Below are 17,667 nucleotides of genomic sequence, written 5' to 3' on the forward strand. Positions count from 1 at the left end.
AAGTTGTCCGTGACGACTCACCAGGTTTTCTTCCAGCCACTCCCGTATACATCTTGCTGTATCCCCCGGGATCTGATTCCGTAATGCTTCTCTCTCTTGAGGATCCTCTAGCAGTTCTAGTGCCATCTTCAGGTCTTCTAGCAGATGCAAAATTTGGAATGTGCCCAAATATATTGATGGAGCAGGTGACACAATGTCATATATGCCATTTGCATACTCTGTGGCTGCCTTAGTGCCTAAAAAAGTAGTAAAGAGAGGGAGAAAAGAGATTTTTATAAAAATATTAAAGGTCTCCAATAAATATATGGATATAATTCGATGATACCACAATAGCTACACTCCAGATGCTACTCTGTGGGCATTATTAACAATTAATAAAAAGGCAAATATGACATCTTTCTGATAGCACTTACACATTTTTGAGTTAGTTATTATTTAAACAGATAAATAAATGTCCCCTTTCAGAATGAGGCAGAGGTGTAACATTCAGATCACTACATTTTAAAAAAAGGATACTGGGTCCAGGATAGATTTGCTAAAGCCCCATAAACACAAACCAAACCACCCCCAAACCACCTGCAATTATCCTTACCAACCATTAGATGTCACAATGTAGTTGAAAGACCCCCACACTAGCCCCATTTCTCCTGTATTACAAAAAGGACTTTTGTTGTATTTTAGTAAGAAATCCAGGTGAGAACAGGTTTCATTACAATCATGACAGAAAAACTAAGCTTTGACAGAAAAAAAAATCATAGTTAGCTATATAGACTACTACCCTGTTTCCCCGAAAATAAGACAGTGTCTTATATTAATTTTTGCTCCCAAAGTTGCGCTAGGTCTTATTTTCAGGGGATGTCTTATTTTTCAGAAATGAAAAATGCCTTATTATCGGTGGATGCCTTATTATCGGGGAGGTCTTATTATTGGGGGGATGCCTTATATTACAACGAGAGGCAAAACTGTAAGTAGGCCTTATTTTCGGAGGATGTCTTATTTTCGGGGAAACAGGGTAGCAAATCCCTTCTCACCCTCTTAAAACAGAATCCAGCCATACTGAGAGAGAAAAAGGCACAGTACATATGCAACTCCACTAAAGTCTTAGCAGAGGGCAGAAGTTAGTCCTTAGATAAAGTTTTTAGTTCCAAAGTATCAGCTTGGTATTGATTAAAATTACCAAAAGATGGACAGGAAATTGGAACTGGAAAGAACCCATTGCTGATGTAATGCTTTCCTATCACTTAAAAAAAACCCAACAAGGTGGGGTTAGGAGACATTTCCCCATGACATGATGTAAATTTAGCTCATTCAGCAAGGTCCCCTCCCTTCATATGGTAATCATGCATTGATTGGGTTGAAAGAGTGCCAACTAAACGCAAGCCTCAGAAATTTGGATTGTGGCTTCAACATGGAGGAGTTTGTTTTCCTTACACAGGAAAACTGGATAGCATCCTTGGCTTAGTAAAACACTTGATAGCACAGAAGACAGTCATCAGTAGTTTAAGCTCTTCCCCTTCTCCCCCTCCCCCCCGCCCCCAACAATGTGGGAAGGGAGGGTCAGAAACAAAAGGGGCAGCAAATAAGGGCCAACACAGGGTGGGGAAAAACTTGTGTTTATAAGTTTTAAACTCCAATTAGAACATAGGAATACCATACTGGATCTTGTTCCATCTAGTCCAGTATCCAGCATGCATACTATAGAAGAAATTGAAAGAAACTCTGTGGTGAGCCACATGTGAGATAATTTATTCCTCATGAAACCTTCTCTTAACCCCTAACAGTTAAGAGACTGGCATAAACCCTCAAAGTTTTTTTCTTCCTTCAAAAACAGTTTTGTTAATATTTTGTTGTAATTCTGGATATTATCGGTATAAATGTTCAAGTCCTTGCTGAATCTTGCTAAATTCTTGGCCTCAACAACTTCCTGCATCAATGAGTTCCACCTTTTAATTATGGCTTGTGTGAAAAAGAGGAGACTCTTATGAGAAGGGTCCCTGAAGAGGGACGGGGATGGGGGGTGGGGTAGAAATAAACTGTAGGGTATAACCCTCCACTACAGTATCGAGGACCCAGCGGTCTGAAGTTATAGCGGTCCATGTGGGGAGGAAAAAAGAAAAGCGGTTGGAGAACAACAGGACAGACGGATACAGAATACTCTGCGCTCAGGTCTGATTGGTAAGAAAAATAAATCCAAGCCTTTTCTTTTGGTAAATAAAGTGTCTTCAATGCAATCAAATTTCTTCATCAATGACTCAGGGCCTATTCATCATTCACCACCAGGGGGCTATCAGGCTGGATCTTGCATTCTAGCTTCGATGCAACAAAGCCCCATTGACTTGAAGTCTATGGGACTACTCACATTTTTAAAATTAAGCACATGCTTAAGTGCTTTGCTAGATTGGGGCCATAGTGCTCAGCACCCTGGAGGATCAAGACCCTATATGGGTAACTTTCATTTTCTGGAATGGGAGCTAGACACACAGATCCCAGTGCATCATTGAGAGAACATAATCCTTCCTCTCCCCTTTCCAAACACATGCACACACTCTCCTCTTTTGTGCTGTTATTTTTAATCCAATTTGCTGTGGGTTGCCATTGCAGCCCTTTTGCTCTTTGACTGAAGGGGGAGTAAGGGGAGCAGACAAATCCCCCTGGAGGCAATGCCAAGGCACAGTTCACCAGGGAGAGAAGTGATGTAGAAATGTAGACACTCATTCAACCTTTTAATGCATACAGCTTCCTATTTTGCTGGCTGAACATTGGCAGGACTCAAACAGATCATTGAGTTACTTCCTCTTGTTCAGTTCCTAAATATCTTTGTATTGAATAGAACATGCATTGTTCATCTGAAAAGGAGAATAGAAGAAAGAAACTGAAAAAACAGAACTAAAAACCCACAGGAACTAGTTTAATTAAATACTGTACATGTTCAATTTAACCATGTCCACACTAAAACTGCAAAGGGCACAAGCGAGTTACAATACCAGATAACAGACAGGTATGCGAATGCAAGAATGAGGATCGCCTTGCAGCCCGAAACCTGATGAGATGCTAGGATCAAAAGAAAGACTGCACGTGTTTTCCTACCATCCCCTTCTTGTTTAAAAACTCAACAGGGGAAAGATGGTTACAGCAAAGGCACCTATCTGGAACTTAGGAAAAATGGGCTCAATTACCAGCTCTGCCACACACACTCACTGTGTGATCTTAGGCAAATCATTTAATCTCTCTGTGGCCCAGTTTCCCATCTGTAAAGAAGGGAGAAGTAATATTTCCTTTCTCCCACCTTTTGTCCATATTTAGATTGTAAGCTCTGTGGGTATGAATCTTCTGATACCATGTGTCTATACACTGTCTAGCACAATGGGTTCCTGATCCTGGCTGGGCCCTCTGGGCACTAAGGTAATACAAATATGTTTTCCACGTGGCTCTTTGTAAAGTGTTTTTGGGACCAATTCAAGTAATCTTTTTAGGGTTAACCAACTCCTTTTTTGGCCTGCATATCCAGATAGTGGGTGACTGAGGTTACAAAGCTTTTGCACAACGTATTCAAAAGTGTGGGGACAACTGTACATTATTTTCAGTTACACGTTTCCTATTCTCTGAACATAAAAGCGTATTTGCAGTTCAAAGTTCTTTGAAGCCATTCAGCTAATTCCAGGGAAAGGTTGCTTTGGGGCAAATACATAAACAGTTTGGAAAGCAATGCATTTGCAGCCTTGTGAAATAAGTTACCAAAGGGAGCTATAAAATTATGGTGGACAGGAATTGGGGTGGCGGAGGGCATGGTAAATTGTTTCACAAGCCTAGAAATGCTAATGTCAGCTTTGTACATATTCTACATAGTGTTTTGTGTAGCTCCAAAGATTTGAAAAATATTTTGTTTGCAGCTACACAGGGACTTCAAACACTAAAGGCAAACTGCAGCAATTGGTTATAATGCTATAATCCTAGGCAGCTACATAACTGCTACATTCCCTCAGAGGTGCTGGGAAATTGAGTTCAGGCTTGCAGTTTCCTTTCAATTCTTCTATTGGGAAGACAGGGTCCACTTCCCCATGGAAAGGACAGAAAATTCATCTAAATCCATGACTATTGGGCAGTCTGTTGAAGGCAAGGGCCACCAGTTTGAGAACCCTGTATTTAGCCCTGCTCTTTGCCCCCAATCCCTTTACCTCAAGTTGTATTGCATTCAGAGGGATTCCAATGGTAGCTTTTATTATCTTTTGTACTATTGTAGGCCCTACAGGCGCCAAGCCAAAGATTCGGGTCCGACTGTGCTAAGCACTGTACATGCACATAGAGGGAGAGAGATATCCCCAACCCACCAAAAAACTTACAATCCCAAGGGGAGAAATGGGGGATAGGCCAGCGGCCTCAAAGCTATGAAGAAATGCCTGCACTACAGGTGGATTACCATTGATCCCAGCAGAGAGTTTAGGGGCAGAACCACAGACCATTTTACCAGGAAGAGGAAAGCAAAAACCACCCTTCTCCCCACCCAAGTAACTTAGGGAAATTGTGTAAAGAGAGCCTCAGACAGATTTCCTTTGCTAGACCATTTCCTGCAGGTTTTCTAGCCCAATGAGATTTGTGATAAAAACAATTTGGTGGGGGCAAGACAGAGAAGATATCTTTTCAGCACAAAATCCAAAATGAACTTGTCTGCCCCAGAAAGCGTTGTGGTAACTTTAAGTAGGCTGTAGAGAACAAGAACGCTGTATCAAAAAAGCTGAATCTCTGAACGTATACAAATAATACATTCTTTGGTCTGTGGGGGAAGGCATTTAACCTCAAATAGTCACAAGGCTGCTTACATTTTTGTGTGATTTTCTTTTTGCTAATCTTACCTCTGTTCATAATGGAACAAAACAGCATTAAAGACAAATATAAATTCAGACATATTTACAGAAACTCCGTCAGTTTTTAACAAGTTTTATCATCCACAGTCTTCAAAAGCTATTTACTAGCTTAACTGAAAACTGAATAACTAACATGAACAGACTTCCAAACCACAAAAGACCTTTGTGCTTCAGATTCTCCATCCTATGGGATAATAGCTAGCATGTTTTTAATGCCTCTTTTTGCCTACATTATTGTATCTTCAGCTCTTTGCACTTCTATTTCTTTTGAAACATATAGCTTCCACAATGGGGAGCCTGGAATTATATATGGCTTGTAGTTTTCTTGGGCATTCCATAGCTAAGTTTGAAGTTAGTTTCTAGAAGGTGGAATATGAAGCTCCCTCACCCAACTTCTGTACTCTACAGAGAGAAACCAAACTCCTTGAAACTTCACATGGCACACTATAGCTCCTGGGAAATCTGGGAAACTAGAGATGTAAATATCAGTTTAAAACGTTAACCAGTTAAACGATTAAAATTATATTGTTTAGCCAGTTAACCGAGGTCCCTCCGGCCAGCCGGTGCAGCGCGATCGGAGCTGCTCCATCTGGCCAGCACGGTGCGACCAGTGCTGGGGCTGTTTCAGCACGGCCAAGGTCCCGTTGGGCCATCGGTGGCCCCTCCGGTTGGCCCAGCGCAACCAGAGCAGGGCCGGCCAGGGGTGGGACCACTCTGGCCGGTGCCGGGCCTCCAGGGTTAACGGTTAAGGTCTGTTAACGGTAAGCCTAATGCTTACGGTTATCCATTTAACCTTTTACATCCCTATGGGAAGCAAGTGTTTTGAAGTTCGTGACCCAGATCCTTCAACATGTGTAGGCAGCTTTGTGTAGCTCTAACAGTGGTGTAAGTGCTCCGACATTCTTCCTGCAAGAACTACCTCCAAAAAGCAACTTGTAAAAATGTTGGTTGAGCCAATCAGAATTCTCTGTCAAGGAGCCAACTCCTAGAAAGGTCATTTCTGGCCACAGTACTGGATGCCAGCAAGTGGTGGCACCTTCTAGTTTGGAGGTACACAAGGCTAAGGTATTCACATTTTCCCATCTCAGGACCCTAATATAGCCCTATAGGTTTAGATGAACTGAAAATTTGTCTAATCAGCTCAATCCATCTCTACTGAATTCCGTTACTAATAAAAGACATGGTATATATAAGTGGTACATATACTTAATTTAAATGTTGTAGTCTTACAAGAGCCACAGGAACAAAATGGTGTGATATGTTTTACTGTGTGTTAATTTAGACATGCAGTGCATGGTTATGTTTTGATGATCTAACACTTGTAGGCTTGAAGTATCTGGAGTTATAGTTGTAGAATTTAAATGGCATTTACTTACCATCCAAGGTTCTTGATTTAGAACCTGTTTTGACTGTAACATGGTTTTGAGACCTTTGCCTTTATTGTTTTGTAAAAATAGAGAGACTTAACTGCTGATGTTCTAATTTCGTACTGATCTGTGGACTCTTCCTCATGTATGTCTCAACCATTTCCTTTACTGACATTTAAATAGCAGACATTCCCAGCTGTACACCTTGCTGTCTCTGCAATTACTCTCCAACCAACAAGTAAGACATTTTCTTAGCTGAAACATGGCTCTTAGTTTTTGCAGATGTAAGGCGACTGTTGTCCCCTTACTAAAACTCAGTGGGGGTGCTTTGGTTGGCTAGCTCCCAGTACCAAAAGAAAGGGGAAGGGTCAATGGGAAATCAGCACACCAAGACTGACAGTCCCCAGGAACAATGGGGAGAGGCCAATGCTCCAGGTCAGCCTGATTGACAGGGCGGGCAGGCTAATCAGGGAGTCAGGAGGCCAGGGGGGTCCTGTCATTTATGTGAGCTGGAATTGCCTGGGTCAGAATTGGGCCAAGCTGAGCGGGGGAGCAGAGCCGTGCCAGCCAGAGGGGCCAGAAAAGCAGCAGGTCAGTGCTGGGAGCAGAGTCACAGAAGCAGCCCACAGAGCAGACCTGGGAGCAGAGCTGTAGCAACCAGCGCCAGAGGGGCCAAAGAAGCAGCCCAGGGAGCTGGGGGCAGAGCAGAAGCAGTGCTGAGGCCAGGGCCGGCTCTGGCTTTTTGGCCACCCCAAGCAAAAAAAAAAAAAAAAAACGGGGCAGCCAGAACGGCAAAGCAAAAAGAAAAAAACCTGCAGCGCGGCCGGAAGCAGGGGGACTCCCTGCGCTGCAGATGTGCCCCGGCTAGCGGGGGGAGGGGAGGGGAGAGGCAGCGGGGGGGAGAGAGAGAGAAGGGGGGCAGCCAGGGCTTCAGCGGGACGCTGCCATGCGGCCCCTCCTGCCGTGCCCCATGCCGCTCCGGTCGGCTGGGAGGGAAGGACGCGGGCTGCCCTGCCGGGCTTCCTGCAGGACGCTCCCGTCCTCCGCGCCGCCGCCCCCTACAGGGAGGCCGGAGCGGAACACCACCAAAAAAAAAAAAAAAAAAAAAGCATCCGTGCCGCCCTAGGATTGGGCGGAATGCCGCCTCCTACAAGCTGCCGCCCCAAGCACCAGCTTGCTCGGCCGGTGCCTGGAGCCGGCCCTGGCTGAGGCAGAGTGGAGCTGGAGCTGGGGCTGGAGCTGTCTGGAGCCCGGTGCAGTGAGCAGCTGTGGTGAGCGAGGGGGACCCTAGGCAGCGGGCCCAGCATAGGGAAGCGCCCCTAGCTAAGACGTCTTTTAGGCCAGACTTGGAGGGTGATCGTAACCCCGACAGGGTGGGGGCGATGCTGAGAAGAAGGGTCCTGCCACCTAAAGCCTGAGGGCGTGTGGCCACCACCAGAGCAAGTGTCCGGCCTGCAGCATCCCTGCAGCACAGCCAGGGCCTGAGAAGGTGGTCTGGGACTTGTGAGGAACAGACTGAACTTCCCTTACATTCCAGAGACGCTGGTTGCAATGTCCCTGTACCACAGAGCGGGGTTGTGTGTTTTCCTTTAAACTTTGCCATTTTTTCTTTATTTTTTTAAAATTGATTGCTGTTTAATAAATTGTATTTGCTTTGAACTGTACGTAATGATGACTGGGTCAGGGAAGCATCCAGTGCACAGAGAGCACCCCGGAGTGGGAACACCCTAACCCCTGCCCTAAGTGACCACAACAAGGTTTGGGGTCGAGCCCCGCAGGAATCCTGAGGTTACGAAGACTCTGCCACACAGGAGAGTGGAAGGGGAGCCCTCGAGGTCAGGCAAGCCTCTGGGTAAAGGAAGTGGAAGCTAGCCCATTTCCTCAGGGTAGTGTATAAGCCAGGAAAGTTCCCCACAATAGCAGGACCATTCCCACGCTTACACAGATACTAACTATGCCAGATCTACTATTACTATAGTGTCAGTATCTGGAATAGTACAGTTCCGAATATATCCCTGTATCATTCCGGGATATACAATAAGCTGCAAGAAATATTTTTTTTCTGAAATGTGGCGTAAGGCTGGCTCCTGGGAGCTTTTTTAAAATACTACAAAACAAATTACAAAACAAAAACTGAACTTTTAAGGACAGTGCGCTGGTAAATTTATCTGCAATGAGCAGCACCTTACTTCATAAACTAATCAAAGAGTCCCACTGATTTCAAAAGGAACTACTTGTGGAGAAAGGCATTCGTCAATATAAGGGTATCAGAATTGGGCCCTCAGTTTACAACAGTTAAGGTTACCCCAAAGTGATTAATGAATTTAGATAATTATTTGTGCTCCATTGACTCAAAAAGAGAAACTGATTTTAAAAAGATAAATGTGGCAAGTTACATGTTTATTAAATGAATCAATTCCTTTCTGTATTTCACATACTGCACAATTTATGTGAGCATAACATTTCCCTCTTAATGCTACATTAGCAAGATATTATGAGTACTTGAAATGTACAGAGAAAAATGACTAATGATCTCAGCACTAACTGCCGTGTTATGAAAATCCTTGTCCATAAAGTAATAATACATGGACCAGGCATCAGAGGCCGTGATTCTAGTCCCAGCTTGATGAATGACTCACTGGGTCAGATACCATGGGTCTCGGACCAATGTCTGCAGGGTTGACGAGTGAGAGGGGGCTCCGGCCTGGGGGTTGGAGCTGAGGGGTTCGGAGTATGGGAGGGAGCTCCGGGCTGAGGCAGGGGGGTTGGTGTGTGGGCTCTGGGCTGGGGGGTGCAGGTTCTGGGATAGGGCCAGAAATAAGGGGTTCAGGGTATGGGGGGGGCCAGGGCAGGGGGTTTGGGTGTGGGGGTGTGTGAGGGCTCCGACTGGGAGTGCAGACTCTGGGGTGGGGCTGGGGATAAGGGGTTAGCGGTGTAGAAGGGTGCTCTGGGCTGGGACCAAGGGGTTCGGAAGGTGGAAGGGGGATCGAGGCTGGGGCAGGGGGTTGGAGCGCGGGAGGAGGTCAGGGGTGCAGGCTCTTGGCAGCGCTTACCTCAAGCAGCCCCCAGAAGCAGCGTCTTGTTCCCCCTCTGACTCCTATGCATAGGCCTGGCCAGGAGGCCCAGCATGCTGCCCAGTCCACAGGCGCCACCCCCACAGCTCCCATTAGCCATGGTTCCCGGCCAACAGGAGCTGCAGAGCTGGCGCTTGGGGCAGGGGCAGCGTGCAGAGCCCCCTGGCTGCCCCTGCGTGTAGGAGCCGGAGGGGGAACATGCCGCTGCTTCCAGGAGTGGCGCGGAGCCTGGGCAGGCAGGGAGCCTGCCTTGTCCCGCTGAGCTGCTGACCAGACTTTTAATGGCCCGGTCAGTGGTGCTGATCGGAGCCACCAGGGTCCCTTTTCAACTTGGCGTTCTGATCAAAAACCGGACACCTGGCAACCCTACCCACTGACTCATCAGGATCTGTTGACTAGCAGAAGACTCCTGACTTGTCACCTCTCCATAAAGCTTCCTGTTCCTGCCACACCCCTTGTCTGAGAAACTAGTGTCTAGGCCTGCTGCTGACCAGACCTCTGAGACCAAGTTCCTGCCTCCTCGTTGGCTTTTCCCTCCTTGCTCCCATTACCTCATGTCATTCCTACTCCCTCGCCCTAACTCCAGTTATTGTCGCTTGGCGTAACTCTGACACTGGCTTTGACCCCTGGTGTGACTTCTGGCTCTGACTCCGGTTTAACCCTTGACGTGGCTTCTAACTCTGACTCCAGCCTGACCTCTGGAGTGATTCTTGACTATGACCCCACCTCTACTGTTGGCTTCAACCATTAGGAGACCTTGATAAAATTGTTTGATTTCAGCCAAGTCAATTAGATTCTCAGTACAACAGTTGTGTCATTTACAGAATGGAATTAATAATACACACCCTTGTAAAACGCCATGAGATCTCTGGATGAAGATATTAAAGGGCCTATGCACTAATTAATGCTCACCTGCTTCACAAGATTTATTTTTTAGGGCTGTCAAGCGATTTAAAAAATTAACCGCGATTAATCGCACTGTTAAACAATAATAGAATACCACTTATTTAAATATTTGTGGATGTTTTCTACATTATCAATTTATTGATTTAAATTATAACAGAATACAAAGTATACAGTGCTCACTTTATATTTATTTTTGATTACAAGTATTTGCACTCTAAAAAAAAATAGAAATAGTATTTTTCAATTCACCTAATACAAATACTGCAATGCAATCTCTTTATCATGAAAGTTGAACTTACAAATGTAGAATTATGTACAAAAATAACTGCATTCAAAAATAAAAATATAACATTTTACAGCCTGCAAGTCCACTCAGTCCTATTACTTGTTCAGCCAATCGCTCAGACAAACAAGTTGGTTTACATTTGCAGGAGATAATGCTGCCCGTCTCTTGTTTACAATGTTAACTGAAAGTGAGAACAGGAGTTCTGCTGGCACTCTTGTAGCCGGTGTCACAAGATATTTACATACCAGATGCACTAAAGATTCATATATCCATTCATGCTTCAACCACCATTCCAGTGGACATGCGTCCATGCTGATGACAGATTCTGCTCGATAACCGTCCAAAGCAGTACAGACTGATGCATGCTCATTTTCATTATCTGAGTCAGATGCCACCAGCAGAAGGATGATTTTCTTTTTTGGTGGTTCAGGTTCTGTAGTTTCTGCATCGGAGTGTTGCTCTTTTAAGACTTCTGAAAGCATGCTCCACACCTCTTCCCTCTCAGATTTTGGAAGGCACTTCAGATTCTTAAACCTTGGGTCAAGTGCTATAGCTATCTTTAGAAATCTCACATTGGTACCTTCTTTGTGTTTTGTGAAATCTGCAGTGAAAGTGTCCTTAAAATGAACAATATGTGCTGGGTCATTATCCGAGACTGCTATAACATGAAATATATGGCAGAATGCGGGTAAAACAGAGAAGGGGACATACAATTCTCCCCCAAGGAGTTCAGTCATAAATTTAATTAACACATTTTTTTAAACAAGCATCATCAGCATGGAAGCATGTCCTCTGGAAAGGTGGCCGAAGCATGAAGGGGCATACGAATGTTTAGCGTATCTGGCATGTAAATACCTTGCAATGCTGGCTACAAAAGTGCCATGCGAATGCCTGTTTTCACTTTCTGGTGACATTTTAAATAAGAAGAGGGCAGCATTATCTCCTGTAAATGCAAACAAACTTGTCTGTCTTAGCCATTGGCTGAACAAGAAGTAGGACTGAGTGGACTTCTAGGCTCTGAAGTTTTACATTGTTTTGTTTTTCAGTACAGTTAGGTAACAAAAAAAAATCTACATTTGTAAATTGCACTTTCACAACAAAGATTGCACTACAGTACTTTTATGAGGTGAACTGAAAAATACTATTTCTTTTGCTTATCATTTTTACAGTGCAAATATTTGCAATAAAAATAATACACAATTTGATTTCAATTATAACACAGAATACAATATATGTGAAAATGTAAAAAATATCCAAAATATTTAATAAATTTCAATTGATATTCTATTGTTTAACAGTGCGATTAAAACTGCAATTAATCATGATTAATCTTTTTAATCATGATTAATTTTTTTGAGTTAATTGTGTGAATTAACTGCAATTAATTGGCAGCCCTAGTTTTTTATTATTAATTATTATTCCTATTTCACAGAGAGAATCAGCGTCACAAAGGGAAATAGAATTTAGGTGGTCTTGGCTCCCAGTGTTGTTCTCAGATGATATCACTTGCTTAGTATATTAAAAGACAGAAGGCAGGTTTTGGGGACAATAACCCAAATAGTTGAAATAACCTTTTGCAGGATCAAACACACTAAAAAAAAAAAAAAAAAAAAGAATCAGGAAATTCCAAAGTTCAGGTTGTTCTGGCAATGCTGGGTAAGGAATGAGAGAGAGAGAGACAATACCACATTTGTAAAATCACAAGACAAGACACTTGACTTTTTTTAAAAAAAATCAAAACTGCACCCAGTCATTTAAATAAGTCCTTCACATTCACCAAGAGAAATAAATCATGACACATCAAATTATTTGCAGTACACAGAATCTTTGATGATGCACTTAATTCCTGTCAAGACAGTTACATGCAGTTCAGTACAAAACACCAGAGACCTGGCTGGCAACAGAAACAAAATCAAAACAGAATGTAGCTAGTTAATATGTACATCCTCTGGAATAGCTAAGCAGCGGGACAACTAGAAAATATAGCAAGATGGTTTAAAATTCAAACACATACTCTTATGGGAAACAACGAGAATGAATCTGACTGAGCACCATGGATATCAGGTCTTACTCCCCACTTGAAGGGGTGTTAGAAAAAGATGTGACTTGGGAGTGCTGGTAAGAGACCCCAGGTTATTTCTTGTCCCCTGTCACATTGAGTTAGGGTTACAAAGTTTATAACCTTGTCACTTCTACATTTTTTCACGTGACAACAGAACAGATGAGAATTAGCTAATTCAACATTAACTAAATATCAGCATTTAACAAAAAAAAGCCAGTATTTGCTGTCGCCTCCTGTTTAGTTCCAAGATGAACTGAGGACTGTATCTTTATGACAAGATCTTGATAAATATGTTTCCGGTGGTGGTCGGATAGGAAATTATATATTTCTCTGTCAGGGATCTTGTCTCAAAGGAATCATTTATTGATGCATTTTCCCTTTCATATTCCTATTGTTTATATAAGTGTTCTAGTTTGCAATTTCAGAAGAACATTATTGTAATTCAGATAATCTGAGTATACTTTGTATAATTTGCAATACACAAATTTCATTAAGGTCTGAAACTGTAGGGAGCAGAACATCCACAGTATGAGCTATTTATTTCTTTTGTTCATCTGAAAATATTCCAGTGTTTTTATCAATATATAAAAAGGGAAAGACAATAGAATTCTAATTGAAATCCAAACTATTAAGGTAATTACACTGTATTTGGAAGATACAAAGAATACAACAAAATACAAAGATTATCAGCTTTAACCACTGTTACTGTTGGATGTCCAATTACTTTGATCCAAGAGGAAACTAACAGCTCATTATTTTAATTATGCCATTTCAATCACCATTATTTCAATTATAATCCTTATCAATGCATGGCTTGAGAAAAATTCTGTAATTTCTGTTTATTACTAGTTGTAAAGTATTACATAACTTTATCAAAAAAAGATGCAATACAAGCAACTTTTTCTCTCTTTAAAATACTATGAGTCACAAGTAGGATGGAAGGGAACAAAACGCTGAATGACACAGTGCTGGGAACAAGAACATGGAAAAAATGACTACAATGGGTTCTCCCACCCATTCCATACAACTATAAGAGTTCTATACTGCCCATCAGTTACACATCATTTACTGTACATTTAAAAGCAAAGTACCAACTGATTACACAAAACAGTATGAAGAGTTACCTTTTAGGTCTAAGCCATTTCAATCCCTTGTGAAGCAAAGCCATGAATTCTATTTTATTTACAAAAGACTATGAGGTTAGCTCTCACATAGTATGAAAAGATATTGGACTACAAATGAACCCAATGATGACGTGTGGTCATTCAAGAGGAAAGCATGTAGCCACGGGGAAATATTCTGATTTCATAACGTTGATGTGGGATATTGATATGAAATTCATTCCAGCATGCACATAACTCAGAAACCAAAGTGACAAAGAAAGTTACTGCCATTTTACATCCACTGGTATTCTTGAAATCTTAGTTCAGAAAATTAAGCTTGGGCTGTCTTGGTGGGATAACAACAGGCACAATTCCCTGCTAAACAGGGGAGAACATAAGAACATAAGAATGACCCTACTGGGTCAGACCAAAGGTCCATCTAGCCCAGTATGCTGTCTTCCGACAGTGGCCAGCACCAGGTGCCCCAGAGCAAATGAACAGAACAGGTTATCATCAAGTGATCCATCCCCTGTCACTCATTCCCAGCTTCCAGCAAACAGAGGCTAGGGACACTATTCATAAGAAGACTAATGGGAGCAGAGTGGGGATAGATGGGAAGAAATGAAAATCTACATCACCACCTACACAGTCTCTATGGATAGAAATTCCATGATTGAAAAATAAGGGTATAGCAGTAGGAATATACTACTGACCACCTGACCAGGATAGTGACAGTGACTGAAATGCTCAGGAAGATTAGAGAGGGTTCAAAAACAGAAAACCCAATAGCAATGAGGGATTTCAACTATTTCCATATTGAATGGATACATGTCACCTCAGGACAGGATGCAGATATAAAATTTCTAGAGACCATTAATTACTACTACTTAGAGCACCTAGAACTGGAACCCACAAGGGCAGAGGCAATTCCTGATTTAGTCCTAAGTGCAGCACAGGCTCTGCTACAAGAGGTGCATACAGCTGAATCGCTGAGTAACAGCAACCATAATGTAATTAAATTTAACAGCCGGGGGGGAGGGGGGGAGAAGGAGAAGGAATACCAAAGAAACCCATCACAGTAGCACTTAACTTCAAAAACGGGAACTACACAAAAATAGTGACGCTAGTTAAATGGAAATTAAAAGGGATATGAGTGAAAAGCCTGCAAGCTACATGGAAACTATTTAAAATCTCCATAATAGAGGCTCAAACTAAATATACCCCCCCACCCCCCACTAAAAAAGAAAAGTAAGGGGACCAGAAACATGTCACTGTAGTTAAACAGCAGGGTAAAAGAGGCAGCTAGAGACGAAAAGCCACCCTTTCCAAAGTGGAAGTCAAATTCTACCAAGGAAAATAAGAGAAATATATATGGAGATGTACCTATCTCATAGAACTGGAAGGGACCTCAAAAGGTCATTGAGTCCAGCCCCCTGCCTTCACTAGCAAGACCAAGTACTGATTTTGCCCCAGATCCCTAAGTGGCCCCCTTAAGGATTGAACTCATAACCCTGGATTTAGAAGGCCAATGTTCAAACCACTGAGCTATCCCTCCCCCATACTGTCAAGTCAAATGAAGTGTAAAAGTAGAACTAGCCAGGCCAAAAAAGAATTTGAACAGAAACTATCAAAAGACAAAAACTAACAGCAATTTTTTTTTTAAAAAAAAAGAACATCAGAAGCAGGAAGCTTGCCAACCAATCAGCGGGGCCACTAAACAATTGAGCTGCTAAAGGAGCACTCAGAGGACCAGGCTGTTGCAGACAAGCTAAATTAATTCTTTGCATTGGTCTTCACCACAAAGGATGTGAGGGAAATTTCCACACCCGAGCCATTCTTTTTAGGTGACAAATCTGGGGAACTATCCCAGCTTGAGATGTCAGGAAAGGAGGTTTTGGAACAAACTGATAAAATGAAACTGTAATAAGTCACCAGGACCAGCCAAGAATTCTGAAGGAACTCAAATATGAAACTGCAGAATTAACAACTATGGTATGTAACTGTGACGGGTTGGATCACAGAAACCCCCTTGGGAGCTGCCAACTGATGTAGCAAGACTACTTCTATTCCTGTTTTCCCTGCCAGCTCAGGACTCCAGCACCCTGTCTTGCTGAGCCAGACACTCCTGTCTGCTCCAACACAGACCCAGGGTCTGAATTACTTGCCCCAAAGCTGCAAGTTTACCTGAAAACAGCTCACAGAAGTGTGCTTGTCTTTAGCTCTCAGATGCCCAACTCCCAATGGGGTCTAAACCCAAATAAATCCGTTTTACCCTGTATAAAGCTTATACAGGGTAAACTCATAGATTGTTTGCCCTCTATAACACTCATAGAGAGATATGCACAGTTGTTTACTCCCCCAGGTATTTTTTTTTTTAAATTAATGGAGATATCCTATCTCCTAGACCTGGAAGGGACCTTCACTAGCAGGACCAAGTACTGATTTTGCCCCAGATCCCCAAGTGGCCCCCTCAAGGATTGAACTCACAACTCTGGGTTTAGCAGGCCAATGCTCAAACCACTGAGCTATCCCTCCCCCCATACATACTCTGAGTTAATTACTAAGTAGGAAGTGATTTTATTAAATACAGAAAGTAGGATTTAAGTGGTTCCAAGTAGTGACAGACAGAACAAAGTAAGTCGCCAAGCAAAATAAAATAAAATGCGCAAATCTATGTCTAATCAAACTGAATACAGATAATCTCACCCTCAGAGATGCTTCAGTAAGTTTTTTCTCAGACTGGATGCCTTCCAGGCCTGGGCACAATTCTTTCCCCTGGTACAGCTCTTGTTCCAGCTCAGGTGATAGCTAGAGATTCTTCATGATGACTCCTCTCTCCCTCTGTGCTCTTCCACCCTTTTATGTATCTTTTGCATAAGGCGGGAACCCTTTGTCCCTCTGGGTTTCCACCCCCTCCCACTGGAAAAGCACCAGGTTAAAGATGGATTCCAGTTCAGGTGACATGATCACATGTCACTGCAAGACTTCATTACCCACTTGCCAGCACACACACATACAGGAAAAAGAACAGGAGTACTTGTGGCACCTTAGAGACTAACAAATCTATTTGAGCATCAGCTTTCGTGGGCTACATCTGGATGCAGCCGAAGAAGTGGTCTGTAGCCCACCAAAGCTTATGCTCAAATAAATTTGTTAGTCTCTAAGGTGCCACAAGTACTCCTGTTCTTTTTGCAGATACAGACTAACACAGCTGCTACTCTGAAACCTGTCATTATGCAAGGCACTACATATACAGGAAGACTCACAGGTAAACACAGCAATCTGCAGACAATGGAGTCATCAAGATTCCAAACCACCATTAATGGCCCACACTTTGCATAATTACAATAGGCCCTCAGAGTTATATTTCATATTTCTAGTTTCAGATACAAGAGTGGTACATTTATACAAATAGGACGATCACACTCAGTAGATTATAAGCTTTGTAATGATACCTTACAAGAGACCTTTTGCATGAAGCATTAGGTCCAGTTACATTATATTCACTTATTATCATGTTTTTATAAAACCATATAGACTGCACAACGTCACAGTAACCTATCACTTAACTCAGCCTCTGATGTAATGGCGATTTTTTAAAAAGGCTTGAGAGGTGATCCTGGGAATTAGAGGCAGGTAAGCCTAACTTCAGTACCAGGAAAACTGGTTGAAACTATAATAAAGAACAGAATTATCAGAGACATAGATGAACATGATATGTTGTGTAAGAGTCAATACGGCTTTTGTAAAGAGAAATCGTGCCTCACCAATCTTTTAGAATTCTTTGGGGGGGGGGTCAATAAGCACATGGACAAGGGTGATCCAGTCGATATAGTGTACTTGGACTTTCAGAGGGCCATTGATGAGCACCTACACCAAAGGCTTGTAAGCAACCTAAGCAGTCATGGAATAAGAAGGAAGGTCCTCTCATGGATCAGTAACTGATTAAAAGATAAGAAACAAATTACAGGAAAAACCATCAGTTTTCACAATGGAATGAGGTAAAT

At 42.7% G+C, this 17,667-nt stretch overlaps 1 protein-coding gene across 35 annotated transcripts in view; it reads right to left on the reverse strand.

Moving 5' to 3' along the window:
• The window catches only part of PPFIBP2 (PPFIA binding protein 2), a 193,839-nt gene that overhangs the window by 120,931 nt on the left and 55,241 nt on the right, over positions 1-17,667 (reverse strand). For all 35 annotated transcript variants that reach the window (XM_065594922.1, XM_065594918.1, XM_065594908.1 and 32 more), the window contains one exon: positions 22-236. In XM_065594922.1, the coding sequence (XP_065450994.1) occupies positions 22-236 (215 nt within the window). The remainder of the gene's footprint in view (positions 1-21; positions 237-17,667) is intronic.

This window comes from Chrysemys picta, chromosome 4, assembly GCF_011386835.1.
Source record: "Chrysemys picta bellii isolate R12L10 chromosome 4, ASM1138683v2, whole genome shotgun sequence".
Taxonomy (NCBI): domain Eukaryota; kingdom Metazoa; phylum Chordata; order Testudines; family Emydidae; genus Chrysemys; species Chrysemys picta.